The sequence below is a fragment of the Triturus cristatus genome, chromosome 5_1 (genome assembly GCF_964204655.1).
Source record: "Triturus cristatus chromosome 5_1, aTriCri1.1, whole genome shotgun sequence".
Classification (NCBI taxonomy): Eukaryota; Metazoa; Chordata; class Amphibia; order Caudata; family Salamandridae; genus Triturus; species Triturus cristatus.
In genome coordinates, this window is record NC_140587.1 from 464962283 (window position 1) to 464980103 (window position 17821).

Genomic DNA, 17821 nt, shown 5'->3' on the forward strand with positions numbered 1-17821 from the left:
GAGTGCGATCCTCACTCCCGACCTCCGGTACACCTCACCTCGGTCTCCGACGACTCCGGAGGGCGGACTTCACTCCTCCGATGACGCCGCTCACTCGACCTCGGGTGACTTCCTCCTCGACCTCTGGTATTCCTCACGACCTCTGACGGCGCCCTCTCTCGACCTCTGGCGGCTCCGGGTACGACGTCCGCTTTCCAGTCGGCGCTGCTTCTCCACCTCGGGCTCCCGGTCTCAGGCTACTCGACGTCGGACTCCAGGGAAACCAGTTTCCAGGTCAGGATCTTGCTGTTCTCTGTTTCTAAGGCCTGTTCCTGCTGTCCAGGTCCTTAGGATGGGTTTTCTTGCTTCTTCCCACACAGGGCTCCAGGCTGGGCTCAGTCAGTAGGGACTAGTATCAAGGGTGGGTTTATGGACCCCACTCCAGGCACAAGTTTCCACCCCTGCTGCTTCACTCCTTCCTCCTTCAAGTTTCTGCTGCTCACTCTTCACCAGTCAGGTGCCAACTGCCAGCTCCAACTGCCAACTCTCTGTCTTAGCTTCCCAACATTCTAAACCGCCTCCAACTGTCACAGGGTTCTGGAATGTTCTGGAAGGTGCTAGCAGGTTCCAGTGGATGCTGGTGATGTCACAGGTGGCCACCATTTTGTGCTCCAGGCCCTCAGACAGAAGTTTCAGGGGTAGCTAAAATGGCTCCCTGAATCTGCAGCAACACGAAAAAGTCTGGTGGTTCCCAAAAAGGAAAAATTCAAACAGGGTTTGAGGCAAAAGTGGGACAAAATAAATAATGATGAGGAGGGACCACCCAAAGGGCTGACAGGTCTAACAGACTGCATATCTCCACAAACCAAACCTGGCTCTGGTCTGAGAAGGTAAAATTAAAACCACTGGAAAAAGTTACCCCGGACTCTCAAAAATATGCTGAAATGCCATACTACTGGCCGACTGTGTGCTGTACAAATAAGAAAAATTAGATATACCTCTGGCTTGTGATGATCATCAGCATCTGATACCTCAAGCAGAGTAACAAATCCACAGACCAGATTCTTCCTAATTTCAACATCTGAAGAATTACACACCAGTATTAGCCCTGGCATGATATACAAAGTATGGACACAGACATCTGAATATGCAGCACACCTGGTCCCAACGTACACAACAGGTGTCCCTTGCACTGCCTGCTGAAGCTGTGTGTTGGCTCCAAATTCTAAAACGATGGTGGAGCAGGCTGTGTTTGAGGGGAGCTGACATGGTTGTGTGGGGCCTCAGTAGCGAAACAGCTAAAGCTGTAGTCAATGATTGAGGTACAGGGACAAAGTTGTGGACACTGCTCCAGAAGCATAACAGACTGGAACGGTGCAGAACATGGTTGGCGTGCACTTCCACAGATGCCTTTTGTTAATATGGCTGAACCAGGAAGGAAGGTACAGTACGGGACTGCAGTGTACTGCTGGAAAAGGCGGTACAGTAGATGAGCACTGGATTGTGGCCACGCTGCAGAGCTGTTCATCAGGCCTGAGTCATGGAACAGAATTTATTGGTAAGGGTTGTGGCTGAGATGTGTGTGAGCAGACCTGTATAGTGATAGTCGTGAGGAAATACTAAAATTGGTCTGGGTTAGGTCTGAGACGCACTGTTAGAGCTGTGTGCTAGGTATGAATGCAGGGGGCGTTGCAGGTGCCTTCGCTGGTGTGTGAATCAGAGCGCCTTGTTGGAACAGCAGCCTTGTTTATATCCCGGAAGAGCTTTGTGCTTGGGAAGAAAGCAGGGGAGTTGCAGGTCAGGGACGGATTGCACCGGCTGAGGTGTGAATCGAGGCTCCTTGTCGGAGCAGCAGCCTTGTTTATATTATGGAACAACAGCAGTGCAGCACATTAAGATCAAGGTCTCTGACTGTCTCAATACTTGAACAGTAGGAGTGCAAGGCCAGGACTGGTTGCAAGATCTGAGCTGCGTACTCTTGCAGTGATGCCACTAGTCTGTCGTGACTGAGGAAACCTTGGTCCTAGTGCTGTGTTAACAATGATGAAGGTCCGAACTGAGAAGCATTGCTAGAGCATCTCGTTGTTGAGGGTCAGAGATGAGGTGCACTGGGACTGCATTTCACTTCCAGAACCACGAGGGGCACTAGCACAAGTTTCACTGCCAGAACAACAGGAATTCTGCAGCACAGGATCAGGCTCCCCAGATTGCATTGTTCAGGTGGATCTTTCCCTGCACAACAGACACAGGCTGTTACACCTGGCATCGTTGGCGTGGTTTCCCCTGACTTTTTGGCTCTACCTCCTGTATTTTTGACACTGTGCTGAAATTCGTTTTTGCTGGGTTAGGTGCTTTGGGCACTTTGCCACTGTTGATCAGTGCCAAAGTGCAAGTGCTCCCTGGTTAAATTACTATTGTGATTGGCTAGCCATAATTGGCATATTTGTTTTACCAGTAGGTCCCTAGTAAAGTGCACTGAGTGTGCCAGGGCAGGTGATTCGAATGCTACTAGTGGGCCTGCAGCACTGATTGTGCCACCCACATGAGTAGCCCTAAAATGGTGTCTCAGGCCTGCCACTCCAGTGTCTGTGCGCAGTTTAACTGCCATGTTGTCCTGACCAGTGTACACACTTGCCAGGCCTGACCTTTCCCTTTTCTTACACATTGGACACCCCTATGGTAGGCCCAAGGTACCCCCTGGGCAGGGTGCAGTGTATGTGAAAGGTAGGACATGTACTAGTGTGTGTAACATGTCCTGATAGTGAAATACTGCCAATTTCGTTTTTCACGATTGAAAGGCTATCTTGCCCATAGGATAACATGGGGAATGCTGTGTAACATGTTTACCAGCATATCTTCCCATAGCGGCAAGATAGACAGTTGGAATCTGGTATCCCTGAACTCAGAATTTAATAACACATCTTTGAGTGAAGATGGTTTTTAATTTCTAAGTTTGGAAAAAAAACTTTTATTTAGAAAGTGGCTATTTTCTTGTTTAACCTTTCAGTGTACCTCTGCCTGTTTGTGGATTGACTGTCTGGTTTGTGAGTGACAGGGGCTGGGGTGGCTCCAGGAGGCTGGCTGAGTCAGGAATAGGCTGAATAGACCTATCTGCATGTAGAGTGGTGGGAGGAGTAGCACCTGGGTCTGAATAGGGCTGTGTCTGCCTTCCACAATGCTGGCTCCACCTCCTGCGGTGCGTCTGAGGGCCCTGGTCCACACTCACAAAGGAAGATGTGCACTGGCAGAGTGAACCCAGAACTGGTTTGGACTGGGTCCAGGACCCCTCACACATGAAGAACAAAGACTTTTGGGGTATAAATATCTGAGCAGACCCCTAAACTTTAGATTAGGAAAAACTTTGTGATCAAGAAGGAATCCCTACCAAAGAAGAACAGCCAGAAAGACTGAGGAAAAGTGCTGCCATTGCCGAGTGTCTGGGAGCTGACCTGCAATTGCTGTAATTGCTGAGGAAGAGGACCAACGGACTGTCTGCTGTCTGCTGTGTGCTGTGTCCCCCTTGCTTGAAGAGGATCTTTGCTGTGTGCTTTTCCCCCTCTGAAGTATACCTGTCTTCAAGGGCCTGAGAAGAGCTGGCCTCCTGTTGAAACTCAGGGATATAAAAGTTTGCCAAGGACCTCTACAACTCGCCCTACATCGTGCTTCGCTGTCCCTGGTATCTCTGGGGCAGTCTGTGTGTCCAAGGGCGTCGTTTTGTGCCACTGTGCGGCCCAATTTGCTGGCACGCTCGCCTGCTCTCCCCAAGTACCGAGAGCGCAACGTGCATCATGGCCGCTGGCCCATGATCAAGACAGATGCTGAGGGACAGTATTTCTTCACCACTGGCCCCCGATTGCCAGAGTTACTGTGTGTGTGTTTAATAATCACCGCTGCCCCTCGAGCTGCGTGCCAGAGGCCGGGTCCACCAAGGAGAAGAGCTGCAAAAACATCCAGCCGATATTCACCGCCGCTGGCCCGGAGTCCGTGAATCGTCACTGCCGAGCCGCGCTGGGATTGGTCCCCGCGTCGAGGGTTCCCTAGCAACGAGGAGACTTGTCCCGGCAGAGCCACGTCAAGTAGAGTGCAGCGCGAGGCGTCCCATAGCAACCGGGGCTTCCTCACGGTCGTCATCGAGGGCGGAGCCATACCGGAAGCCAGGGAGCACCGCAAGGGAGAGAGCTGCCGTGCCGGAGATTAGCGTGGACTGACCAGCCCCCCGTTCTGCTCGCAAGGTAATCGGCCGCATCAGGGCTTGTAAAACATCATGGGGACTGGCGCTCCCTCGCTCATTGAGAGGGGGTGATCTTAAACTGTGCAACTGAGCAAGCTAAGTTCGCACTTTCTGTGCTAGGAATACAGCGAGGGCATTTGTTGTTAAGGGCACCATCTTTACGCAAGGAGCGTTCTCGTTAAGGGCACCATTTTTAAAGTTACTTTCACTACGCTAGGAGCAGGAGTCCTATAGTTAGGACTCAACTACTTCCATTATTCTTACATGTGTGTTTTCTACAAAAGAACATTGCTACAGTGAATCATTTACTAAAGAACCATTACTGGAAGAGAGTCTATTTTTGTATGTTGGATTTATGTCGTTTTGACTCTGCCTAATCAAGATAAAGTGATTTATATTTTTATAAATAACTTGTGTAGCGCCCATTTGTGGTGTTTTCACTGTGTTACTGTGAGTGTTGGTACAAATACTTTACACATTGCTTTGGGGATAAGCCTGTCTGCTCGTGCCAAGCTACCAAGGGGGTGAGCAGGGGATATCAACAGCATGTTTCCCCCTTACCCTGACTGGAAACAAGGGTCCCTACTTGGACAAAGGTACTTACCTCTGCCAACTAGAGATCCCCAGGTCTAACACAGGCCCTTAAGGTTCTTCCACTTTGGAGAAACCAGTTTCCAACTGAAAATGAAAACACATTGGAGAGGTTTAAGTGGGACTGCAACTTAAAGAAGCTAGAAAAGCATGAGGAAACCCCTCTCGGGGAATATTAAGCAGTGCACCACTGGGGAAAGAGGTGGTATGAGCAAAGCATAAAAAGGAAAGGTGAACGGGGGCAGACGATCCCCAGCTTGAGCAACTGAGAGGCAAGTTGAGTGATGGGGGATTTATTGCACAAGAGAGGATTCAGACGCCTGTAGTGTGGCGATAGCCCAGGGTGACACCAAACGTACTGGGGTGACTTGTGATCTAACCCCATGTGCGTGAAACTGGTGGTATCATCTGGTGTATGACCAGCCGTAGATACAAAATGGCCCAGGGAGCTTGGCGTGGTTAATCCATGAGGTAACCACCACCACCGTAACTGTTACCCTTGGAAGCGCATAGCTACGAAGGGGGAAACAAGGTTGTCTCCCTATTAGCACGCCAGTTGCGTGCGAGACAGAAAAAGGAATACATTAAGCAAATAATCGATGGGCATGGGGTCTCCCACCAAAGTGAAACAGGGAAAGCCAAGGCCTTTGGGGAATTTTACCACTCCTTCTACACGGCAGACTCACTTGACACAACGGTTCAAGACCATTATCTCGAGGCTCTGGTTCTACCTCAGGACCCAGCCTCTGCAAATGACGACTTAAGCAACCCCATCTCTGCGGAAGAGATCCAAAAAGCAATCAACACTCTTAAGCTCAAAAAACCACCCGGCCCGATGGCCTCAAAGCCCACTTCTACCTTCGCACTGGAACTGGTGCCCCGCCTGGTGAAGCTTTTTAACGAAATAGCTGACAGGCAGGAGGTGACCCCTTCTATGTGAGAAGCTTTAATCTCAGTTGCCCCCAAAGCGGGGAAAGATCTCACTAGATGCACCTCTTATAGGCCTATTTCGCTCCTGAACCTAGATGCCAAGTTATACTCTAAAATATTGGCCTCGCGCCTGGAAAATATCATGCCGGTTCTCGTGCAGCCAGATCAGGTGGGTTTCATCAAAGCGAGGCAAACTCACGATAACCTCCGGAGGGTGGTTCACATCATTGATAAAGCACAGAGGAAGGCCATACCTACGGTCCTTTTCTGACTTGACTCGGAGAAGGCCTTTGACCGCGTGGACTGGCCCTTTTTGAACCGTACACTAAGTTGGTTTGGCTTCAACAAGACCTTCATTGGCATGATACAGATGAACTATTGCGCTCCGAGATCCAGGGTTTTAGTCAACGGGCTGGCATCAGAACCCTTAGCCCTTTCCAGGGGAACTAGGCAGGGATGTCTGCTGTCCCCTCTATTGTTTGCGTTCAGCATTGAACCTCTTGCGGAGCGTATTCGGTCCAATCCGGACATAGGTGTCCCGTTTGGCACGGATGAACACAAGATCTCGCTCTTTGCGAATGATGTGTTACTCCCTGTCACAAAGCCGCAATCCTCCCTTCCAGCGATCCAATCTGAACTTGCCTCATATGAACAGGCATCGGGATTCAAGGTGAATCTGTCGAAATCTTTCCTGCTCAACCTCACCGTACCTAAGGAGACCATCCGTCTTATTGAAAGTGCATCCCTCTTTCAGACCGCGCACAAAGACATCACTTACTTGGGCATTAAACTCACCCCCAAGCTAGAACATCTCTATGGAGCTAACTACCCACCCATGTTGCGCCAGCTTAAGGCGGACTTGACTAAATGGAGGACTGCCTATCTTTCTTGGATAGGGCGAATCAATGCTATCAAAATGAATGTCCTCCTGCACCTACTTTATCTCTTCTAGGGCCTCCCCATTCCAGTGAATTTGGCGCTTTTCTCCGAGCTGAGGACAGTGATTACAAGTTTATTTGGCAGGGGCAAAGAGTCCGAATCTCGAATTGAGTGCTTACTAGGTCATGAGAGGAGTGGGGGTTGGCTTTACCAGATTTCCAGGGGTATTATAGAGCAGCGCAGATTAGGGTGTTTCCAGAATGGTCCCTCTGAGAATCTGATAAACTGTGGCTTTACATGGACCAACAGATAGTGGGTAGGACGATCTGGGACCTCCTGTGGAAACAGAAACCCAATTGAACACACAATGCCTATATCAGCACCCCTACAGCTACCACTTTAAGGGTATGGGATGAACTAGCTATATCAACCCCCATTGCCACCTTCCCTTCCCCGTACACGCCCATCCACGGTAACCCCGAGTTTCCTCCGGCGCTGCAGGAGGGGTCATTTGAGGCCTGGCGGGAGTGTCTCATGCTCTCCCATCTGTTCGAACGGGGGAAATTGTTGTCCTTTGTAGAATGCACTAAAGCCTTTCACCTCCAGCCCTCGGAGAAGTATCACTATACGCAACTTAAGCACTGGGCTCTCCAACCACAGATACGACAGGCTGCCACTAGGAAGCTACTCCCGATTGAAAAAATTGCTCAGTCTGGAGCCTCCTCGAGGGGTTCCATCTCTTTCCTTTACCCACTCATACGGTCGTTGGGTTCGCACCACACCCCTAGGCACCAACGGTTCTGGGACTCAATTTTAGCCACCCCTTTAGAGAAGAAACAATGGTCCGCGCTGCATAGCGATATCCCCAAGTATAACCGCTCCATGTTTTTAATGGAAGCTCACCATAAAATTATGTAGGAATGGTACCTACACCCTCAGGGGCTGCACACTATCTTCCTTAATTCCTCCGATAGATACTGGAGGGGATGTGGGCTATTGGGGGACTTCAAACATATCTGGTGGGATTGCCCGCACATCAGGCCCTTCTGGAAGGAGGTACTCTCCCAAATTAAACTAATTCTGGGATACCCGATCCCGGACACACTAGAGCGCCCACTCCTGGGGATTAGGGACCCCATCCTGAAGCGCCAAACACAGGGGGACTGCTCCGTGATGTGGCTGTGCCTCGGAGCCGCCAAGACTGCTGTGGCGGCGGCATGGAAGAATGTCGAGGCCCCCTCTCTTACCCAATGGCATGCCAGGCTATGGCGCGCAATGGCAAGAATGTGTGACATTGTGTAAGACTCAAGAAAGGGGTTTGACAATGTGTGGGCTCCCCTGGTGAAATACCTATCGGAGGGACTACCTCTGTTTGAATGTGGGCCACGCGTGTGAGCACTATATCTCTTTCACGTCTAGACAGATTGTGGGCTTCCCAGAATTGTCAGGGGAGGGATTGGGGGGTGGGGGATCCCTCTCCATAATCCAGCCTTCACCCTCACCCAGGCTTTTTGTTTTCCCATGACACCATAGTTTGCATTCTATGTTTATTATTTGGGAGTTGGTGGGGGGGGAGGGAGGGATGACTGCCAGAGCCTACGCTGAGCTGACCTTCCATTAGATCTGCTTGAACTGTTCGACCTGAGGGGCACGTAGGAGACCTGGGAGGTTCATGTTGAGTTTTTTAAGGGCATGTCGAGTCCTAGTTCACAAACTGTATATGATACTTTAGCTCGTTGTAACTCTCGCCATATATGAAGCATTGTTGTCTCCTTCCGTAGTTTGTTTTTCTGGTGTACTGTCTTACGTTTGAAACCAATAAAAATATTTTTGACAAAAATTTGTATTTAGTTAACCTTACTATACAACAGCTGCTGATATAAAATGTGGCCTTTTTATGCATTCATAGCCGTACATCGACCCACAGGTTATATCTGGTTAATAAAGATTATGGAGCATACAATTTGCACTTTTACCACACAATAACGTGCGAAAAATCAAGTCGGTCCTCACCTCAATTACATTTTGCAAAGGCTTAAAGGACTTCCAAAGGAGCTCACTGACCTTGCCGTCACTGATTCAAGCACCCAAAAACAGGAATCGCAGAACCGGCTAAAGTGCACGGGCAATGAGTGGATAAGCCAAAAAGGTATCTTCAGGTGTGAATGGTGTCTGTGGCTGCTGACACGTCAATGCATCTGGGGACGGGCACGAGTATGGCACAATTGGAGCAGTGATCAGGTAGGCTTGCTGTCTGCCTTACCATTCCAATCAGATTGACTACCCACAAATTATCTTGGTTTCCCCTGCACACACTCGGCTCAAATGTGTGTTTGCTAGCCAGGCCATATTTGTAACTAAATGAGTATCTCTGTGTCTTGTCTGTGAAAAGTGATGCATGTGTTTTCTGTATCTGTGTGCATATGTGCCTGCTCAAGCCTTGTCTGTATGCATAATTATCTGTTAAACTGAATGCGCAGGTGTATGTGTTTTAGACTGTGTGTACATGAAGATCTACAGGCTTTTTGTTCTATTTGCAAGTGTAAATTAATATATGCACATTTTCCTGTGTTTTATTTTTATTGTGTGCACAGATTGTGTTAGAAATTATGTTTTTGGTTGGCAACGGTATGCACTGTGTTTAAGCAGGAACTACAATACTAGTCAGAGCAAGTAAGATACTCACTAAAAGTTAACCTGTGCTCACCCTCTTGATGTTTGGCACAGAGCAGGCAGACTTAACTTAAGAGGCAATGTGTAAAGTAGTTGCGCACAACACACAGTAACACAATAAAGACACCACAAAAAGACTTCACGCTTGGTTAGATAAATAGACAATACTGTTATAAAAAAATCAAAACCAAAACAACAAAAGTCCAATAAGTAGAAGTTGAGGTATAAATTTAAAAGAATAAGTGTTCTTAGCCCTTAGAAGCAATAAATGCCTATGGAGGTAATCTGGTCTCGCTGAACCAGGGCAAAGTCAAAAATTCAATCCAACTGCGATGGAGCGCATGCTGGATACAGGAGCTACGCAGCCTGCTAAATAAAGTACTTCGATCCTCGTTGCAACAGCGAAGTAAGGGGTGCAGCCAAGTAATGTGTCGGTGTCGATCCTGCTGTTGAGGTGATGCGTCAATTTTCTCCATACAGTGGTGGTGATGCGTTGGCTCCGATGATGAAGCGCCGAAGCAGAGAGGCACTGGTTCTGAGTGCAATGCGCCGGGTTTCTCCGCGCAGTCGATGGGATGCGTTGATCTTCTCACAATGCTGCGCTGGTGATGCGTGGTTCTGAGGCATCTATTTGTGGAGGTGATGTGCTGGTTGCAAATGCGATGTGCTTAGTCCACTCCGGCAACAAGGGTGATGCGTTGGTTCTGCTTCACGCAAGCAGAGGATGCGTCTGCTCCTATGGAGCTAGCACCTGCGTCCACTGCTAGTGTACCAGGCACAGGAGCATATGATGAGACTTTGATATCCCTAAGTCTCAGAATACAGGAGCCAAGCCAACAAACCTTGTAGATCATGCTGGGTTCAAGGCAAGTCCAACACTCTCTCAGCAGGGTCAGACAACAGCAGGCAGCAGGGCAGCACAGCAGAAAAGCAGTTCATCTGGAGTAGCAGTCTGGCAGAGAGACAGTCATTGTAGCAACACAGCAGTTCTTCTGGCAGAGGTTCTTTACAGATTTCTAGGTAGTTGATATAACCCTACATGGATTGTGATTCCTTTTTGGACAGTGTGTATACTCTGCCAACCAGAAACTCAATTGCTAACATTAGTGATCAGCAGTGAGGATGGGACTTGTATTTGTGCAGTGCCATACAGTGATTGGCGTACACTACTATCCAAACCTAAGACCGTTGCACGCTTTTAAATTCTCCTTCCTCTCAATTAATTTAACTCCTGCTTCATATTTTTGTTGTTTTCTCAGAGGTACCTTGCGAGAATGGGGTTAACCCTTGATCTCAACTGCCTATCATTTACAACATAAAGGAGTTGAAGGTTTTCTGTAAGGAGAGGGGGGCTCGCTGTGCATGAGAGATCCAGAAAGAAGGATCGCAGCCAGCCCTGTATGCTTTTGAGGAGGCACACTGGGGAAAAGCTTCAACAGAGGACTAGGAGGGTAATGACTCTGGGGAGGACCCCTTTGCAGCTATAGCGAATGCAGAGCCCTGGTACTACCTGAAGGATTCCAAACTAGAATCCCAAGAGGGCAGTGGCCCTTATAAGGAGGAGGAGAAGAAGCATGACTTGGCAAAGGCTCCAAAGGAGAGAGAGGGGATCCCACTGAGATGTAGTCTTCTGCTGGACCTATTGCTGGTAGCAGTGTCTCCTCCCAAACCTTGTCCCCTGAGGAGTTCAAGGACAGACAGGCTGAGAGGGGACCTAAGACTGCAGCTGGCTGCAGAGGAGAATTCAGCTTAACCTGACAAAGTCCTGGTGGAGAAGAGGAGGGTTGAGGCTGAAAGGGCCTTAGCCATAGAAGAACTTGCCATGGAGGCAGCGGAGGTTGAGAGAGCTATTGAAGAAAGCAAGAGCTTGCTGCCTCATGAACTGAGTCTCAAAGAGCTGGACTTAAAGGCTAAACAGCTGGCAGAGTCTAGCTGAAATGTTGGCAGCAATAGTGTACAGTGGTGTAGAGAGGATCCACATATTCATGGCTTGATGCCTGACTTCAAGGAGGGGGATGCCAGATACAGGTGGTTTGAGGTATACGAGGCTACTCTAAAAGTGCACAACATTCCTTAGGAGGACAGAGGAGCTGGCATATGTAGACATATATCTGGTGATGGGAGAGACCTTAGATAGGAGAGAAAGGATGAAGTATCCCACCATAAAAGAGGCACTTGTCAGGAAGTATAGATTCACCCCAGAATGGTGCACGTTGAGATTCAGGGACATTTATAAACTGTTTCACCAGTCCTAGGAGGATTTTGTGGGTTGTTTTTGCAAGGCACTGGATGGTTGAATGAAGGGTAGTGAGGTGAACACATGTGAAGGGCTGTAAGATCTGATGTCTAGAGAGCACTTGTTCAGTCACTGTTTTCCAGAGCTATTCCAACACTGATCGATTGTAAGTGCTCTGACGGCAGGGAACTTGTAAAGGAGGCAGAACTCTGAATGAGTACCACAGTGTTTTTAGAAGGCATTTGTGAGTGATCCTAAGGGGGTGGCTCAGGTTCCCCTCAATAGAGTGAGCGGGAGGTACGCAGTGACCTAGCTAGGTCCTAGTATAGTGGGGGAAGAGGGTCCCATGTCCATTTAAAGAGTAGGAGGAGAGGTGGGGGTGGGCAGAGGGCCAGGGTGTCCTATTCCCAGTCCCAGTGCTAGGGTTGTTACCAGAGGGAGCGCAAAAAGGATGACTTGGTCTGTACCGTGAGACCAGCTTCTGGTGGGAGTCCCACGGTGTCAGGAGAGCTGGGTGGAGCGGCTGCCACTACCGTCCTTCCATTTCTGTCCTTTGGGATACCACTTCACAACGAAGGGTGCAGAGGCCCAGAAATCGGGCCAGGAGGTGGACACAGTCAACAGTGGTAGGACCAGTGGGGCAGGGATTGCCAGCTCTGAGGTCAGAGCACCCAAAGCCTGACCCTGGTGAGGCCACTTCTGACCTGGGAGGGGCTCCATGCACTGTCACAGGGACAGAGGGATGGACACCTGCACCAGACAGACTCTTGCACAACATATGCGGAATGTGTTTCCTGTACTACTCTGGAATGCCTGGCTTGAGAGGCACATGTTCAGCCTTAGGGCAGACCCTGGGTTGAAGGACCTGTTTCAGGATATCTCCTTTGAACCTGTGGGAGGCATAGTGGTAAAAAGGGTGCCAATCAACTGGGACTAGTGCCCCCTCCCACACTCTGAGAAACTACTGAGGTCTGAGAGCCCCGGATGGCCTGTGGCCTGGCTCTTGACACTGACAGCTGTGAGTGGCCTCCATTTGTTATTGTCCTTGTGGTCATAGGTTTCCCTGAGTTGGAGACAGAAGTCAGACCTAATGGGTGGAATGGGGCACATCACACTGTTGGCCATGGTGGTACTGTCTGCCTACTGGGATGCATCTATGATCAGAGGTAGGTTAGGTGCCGCACAGATGGGGTCCTGAGGTGAGTAACATGGGTCAGTTCAGTGGGCCCGAGAGTATAGACGGAGACATCCAACTGAGTTCAGAGAGGTGTAGAACTGGCAAATGCCCATGCAGTAGTGGGCCATAGTCCATGTTCCATTGCCCTAAGCAGGAAAGTCCATCAAGGTATTGATTAGTCTAACCTGTCTTTACGCTGAAGGAGGGTTGTGCAGGAAATGGACACTTTTTTCAGGGTTACCTCAAACATTTTGCCTTCCACCTTCTAATTTTCTGGCCTTGTTTTTGCTTGCTTCAGGATTTTTTCACTGCCAACCAGTGCTAACGTGCTTGTGCTCTTTAGTTAAAACATGGTAACATTGGTTGATCCACAATTGGCATATTTTTTATTCACTTATAAAAATGATATATTTGTTTGTAGATATCCCCTGAAGAAGGGTGCCGGTTACACCCGAAATGCAATGGGATTAAAAAACAAACAGCATTTCATTTTTGGGGATCAGGACAATATGGACTGTTGGAACTCATTCTTGATTTGGATTTACTTCTAAAAGTGTGAATAAAAGAAGTACATAAACAAAGGAAGTGGTTGACGGTTTACTGACTTCTTTGAATGATTTTGGACTTTGGAGATGATGTTAAATTAAGAATAATTTCGATGTTTATTTGTGAAAATTGTTTTGCTCTTGTGTAAAGTGTTTTAAGCATTCTACATGAACAGTTTATACACACTCATGCAGGAGTGTATCAGGTAGTGCACACCCTGTCTAGAACATTACGCTCTAGTTCATATCTTCTACTTTTAGAAAGTTGGCATTTTCTTACTTTAACCATTTGGTGCCTTTCGCCTGTCTCTGGAATACACGTTTTCGAGGCCCTGGGCCCATGTAGTGCTCTTTACTAGGAGCTTAGAAGTAAATCAGATATTCCAATTGTGGATAAACAAATGTCACCATGTTTTCAGTAGAGTATACGCCCTTTAGCACTGGTTAGTAGTGAAAAGGTGCACAGAGTCCTGAAGCAAACAAAAACAAGGTTAGAAAATGAGAGGGAGGAAGGCAACAAGTTTGTCACCCTGCAAAAAGGGCCATATCCAACAGAGTGTAGTCAACTTTAACCTAGTTGTTATATCACAGTTCGCTCATTTGGCAGTTTGCAAAATCTTTAGTATGATTGTATTCTGTGTTTACATTTTTGTATCATTCTTACTCAGAGCTTTTATATACATTCTAAATATTTTGTTTTCATGTGGCATGCTAAAGCTAAACCCCAATATTTTTTTTCCAGCATCCTCAGCATTTACAGTGAACTTTAATACTGAATTTCCATGCAGCTGTCCACTGAGTTTGCCCACTGAAGCCAACTGGGTTTGTATTTTGAACTTAATGTATAGTTCAATATATTTGTGGCCATTTATGGAACATTTTCAACAAACAATGTGAATTGAATATTTGACAGTGCCAAAAACAAATAAAATGATTATCTGTGAGTGAAAACGTCCAACGCAGTGACAAGAGTACCACAATATCCACCAGTTTTCCAAAGGGCAGATATTTAATGTATGGTTGGATTGTAAAGGATGAAATGGCCATAATTAGAGCGGCAACCAAAAGTGGGCAGGAGAGGTGGAGGTGGGTTATAGTTTCCTCTGTTTGTCAATAACCTTTAAGTACATTCTTGAAGAACTTTTTTTGCCAGACCCCACAACCTTCCCCCCTAGTTAGATGGCCTGCCGTCCTAGATCCTGAAGGCCTTTTGTAATGTGTAAGGATTGCCAGAAGTTCCGCAGGAGCGTCGGGAACCTGATGACAATACCTCCGCCTTCCCCAGCGGTCTTCCGACTCTATCAGACTCTAGAGATTCGGAAGACTCACCAGGGGAAGACAGGGAAACAAAACAAGGGAAGGCGGGTTCGCACTTCAAATGGCTTAACTGGCGTCTGGGTCTGAAGAAAGGGGACTCACACCTCGCTCACACCCTGTAAAATAAAGACAGTGTAAACACTAGTACATATGAACAACCCTCCAATAGAACTCGACTATTGACCTCACCTACCCCTGTGTGGTGACTTCTAATCTGGTAGAGTGAAGACGTCAAGGCGTCTACTGTAATGTCCTACGTAAAGGAGAGCACAACGTTAAACAGGAGTAAGAACCACCACTGGAGTCCACTCTATTTCTTTCTACAGCTTACCCCCAGTAGTTCTGTTGTAGGACTATCGACTCCCCGGATTCTACCTTGCCTTGCGACCACTGTGGAGGGTAGGTGTTCTACTACGACATATATCACAACCTGTCAACACATTCAAGATCCCCGCTGAGTTCCCCTTCTTAGGTATAGTAAACATTTATTGAAGAATAAAGCAGCGCATTGCGCTGTTACCGTGATTCTGTCGGAAGGAGAGTCAGCACAGTGATCCACGCAACTATCCCCAGGGAGCGACTGGATACTTTTGTAATATGAAATGGAATGGAAACACCCACACTAGTGTGTGCCACCCAAAAGAACACCACCAGGCTATACGTGTTTTAAATAACACCTGGCCAGTAGAATGAGCAAAGTTCGCCACTGGATTTGAGTGCCTCAAGCAGGGAATAACGGGGGAAAAGGAGGATGGGAAGAACTGAAACAACATGTGCCGCAAAATGCGAAGCAGCGACCCCCCGGCTTGTAAAGACAGCCCGTGCTTAGGATGCAGCACACAAAGGCGCTACAACAATAAACGAGAACAGAAAGCCAGGAACGCTGGGGTAACCTCTCTCTCTCTGAAGGAAAGGGAAAGAGGCAATATCCGACCTGCTAGCGGTGGTATGGCTGAGGGCAGGACGAAGGAAGGCGAAAGCGGCAAACGATACAGCCAGCCGCCTTCGTTCACGGAACGAAGACGGAAACAGGAAATACTCGACCGGAAGTCAGGCAGCTAAGCGATGGGACGGAACAGAATCTCGAAGCAAGAACGCTAAGCGCGTTTACTTGCCTCGGGGCTCCTTAAATACTGCAGCGTCGCGGAGCCGGGACCGCGGGGCATGACATAATGTTTATGGGGCATTTCCTGTGCACTTTGTATGTTCTCACGCAATTACCCTGTCCGACCCAATTCTTAGGCAATGAGGCACACACAGGACCTTCTGAACCGCAAGTGGGGTGTCTGGGGTCATTTGCCTTAGATATCCTGAGGTTCGTCCTACTGTGGATCTGCTAAATCGGGCCCTGTATAGCTATTTGAACACTTAACTCTCAGTGATAGTGATTGCGAGCAGTCACTTACATTTCAGGAATGTAGTTTGTGTTTGCTCAAACTCAGAAATTGACAGTCACCCAGCAATGAAATTTTGGATTGTCCAACCCAGTGCTTTAATTTGATAAAGAAACAATACACAGACAAGTTAATACTTCACAGAACAGGCTACCTGTACATATCTTTACTGGCAGTGGGACAACTGTGTGCTCAATTTACGCAGCAGTCTCCCAAATGTTGTTTGTCATCACAGCGGGGTTGCTCAGTCTTTCTTGGGTGGTCCGCGAGGATCCGGATTATGTGTTTGGCTCACTCCTTCTTCAGGCATGTGAATGGCTGGATGGAAGTTGTCGCAGACTCAGGTCACAACTGTAGCAGTGGAGACAACTTACGCAGTCTGCAGGACTGTCGTAGACATTGGCATCCGACTGAGTCCACTTTGTTGATGAACCGCCAAAGTCTGCTTGAGTGCAGCAGCACAGTCCGCTCTGGCTCAGTTTGTTGTTACTGTCGTTCCTGGATGGAACCACTCATCCTGGGAGACTGCACTCATGTCCCCTCAAGCTTTTAGTTCCTCCTCAGCCTTCCTGTTTGGGCAGACCCTCGTACCACTGGGGCCGACTTGCTTCTGGCTCTCCCTGGATAGTCACTTATTATATTGAGTTGGCACTCTCGGGAGGCAGATTGGACTCTAGGTTCTTCACGTTAGGACAAATGTTTCTTCCCTTCAGGCAAGACTCCTGTTGCTGTCTGCTGACCCCAGGGAAGCTGACTTCCATGCAGACACAAACTATGGTCGCACAACCCAGACCTCGGAGCACTCTGCGGACTACTGCCTTCCATAGCCGATGAAAACATGGATCTGAAACAACCGGTGGGTCAGTAGTTACCCTTTTATACAGTTAAAGCCGACTGAGGATGTGTATTCTTTGTCTGCATTTCCAGAATTAGTTTGAGGTGGTTCTTTTTTCAAGTGTCCTCTCCAGAGTGTTCCCCAGCACAGCATTTGTGTAGAGTGGTGCTTCTCACAGCAGAGTAGTCCCCAGCCTGTAGTTCCTACAACCAAGGCACAAGGAGGTGTGACTTTCTGCAACTGGCTTTCTACAGGCACACTGAACAGTAACCAAGAAAGAGACAAATGGCTGGTCTCACTAAAAGGACCCTTCTCACCCTGAACAATAGAGACTGCAGTCCCACCCTTCACCCCACTATCTACCAAATGACAATGCCCAGGAAGACCAATCAGTAGATCTTCTCAGCAAAAAGACCTAACTAAATCTCTAGAGGAGAACTGTCTTGTTTTCCCCCAATAAACTGACTAGGTCTCCTTCCTCCAGCTTAAAAAAGTCCCCACTACTCTCCGTATAATCCATAGTTTATTACACACAAAAAAAGCCAGAGGCTTCCAAAATAGAGCCTGCTGGCTGGCCTCCATTGCTTTTGCTTTGGTTCACACATATACACAATGCATGTTCCAAACAGATCACACACACGCAAATCATACACTTGGGATGTTAACACTAGGATCTGGGTTAGTGCATAGGGGCATAACTTAACACAAGTAGGCTAGTAGGACACCACTCCAGGGACATAGAGTAAAAAAAGGCTGTTCACAACCACTGATTAAAAAAAATACTTCACCACGACGCTACATGCTAAACAGGGAAAGTAGTCCATTGTCAAACAAATAGCAGCATGGTTAGTCCTTGAGGACAGGTCCAAGACCTCACTTCTGTCAAGAGACAGAGCTAGGTCTCTGCCCACGCACTAGATTAGCATGACACGGGGGCCAAAGTAAAAAAACAGGATGCCAGAGACTCGCAATTGGGCACTTATTGCAGGGGAATATGACAGTATACCAATATATACAAAGACGCTCTAATGGGA

At 48.1% G+C, this 17821-nt stretch overlaps 1 protein-coding gene across 9 annotated transcripts in view; it reads left to right on the forward strand.

Annotated features, from left to right (window-relative positions):
- The window catches only part of C5_1H8orf88 (chromosome 5_1 C8orf88 homolog), a 579684-nt gene that overhangs the window by 158302 nt on the left and 403561 nt on the right, over window positions 1–17821 (forward strand). For all 9 annotated transcript variants that reach the window (XM_085604097.1, XM_085604093.1, XM_085604088.1 and 6 more), the window contains one exon: window positions 13984–14063. In XM_085604097.1, the coding sequence (XP_085460223.1) occupies window positions 13984–14063 (80 nt within the window). The remainder of the gene's footprint in view (window positions 1–13983; window positions 14064–17821) is intronic.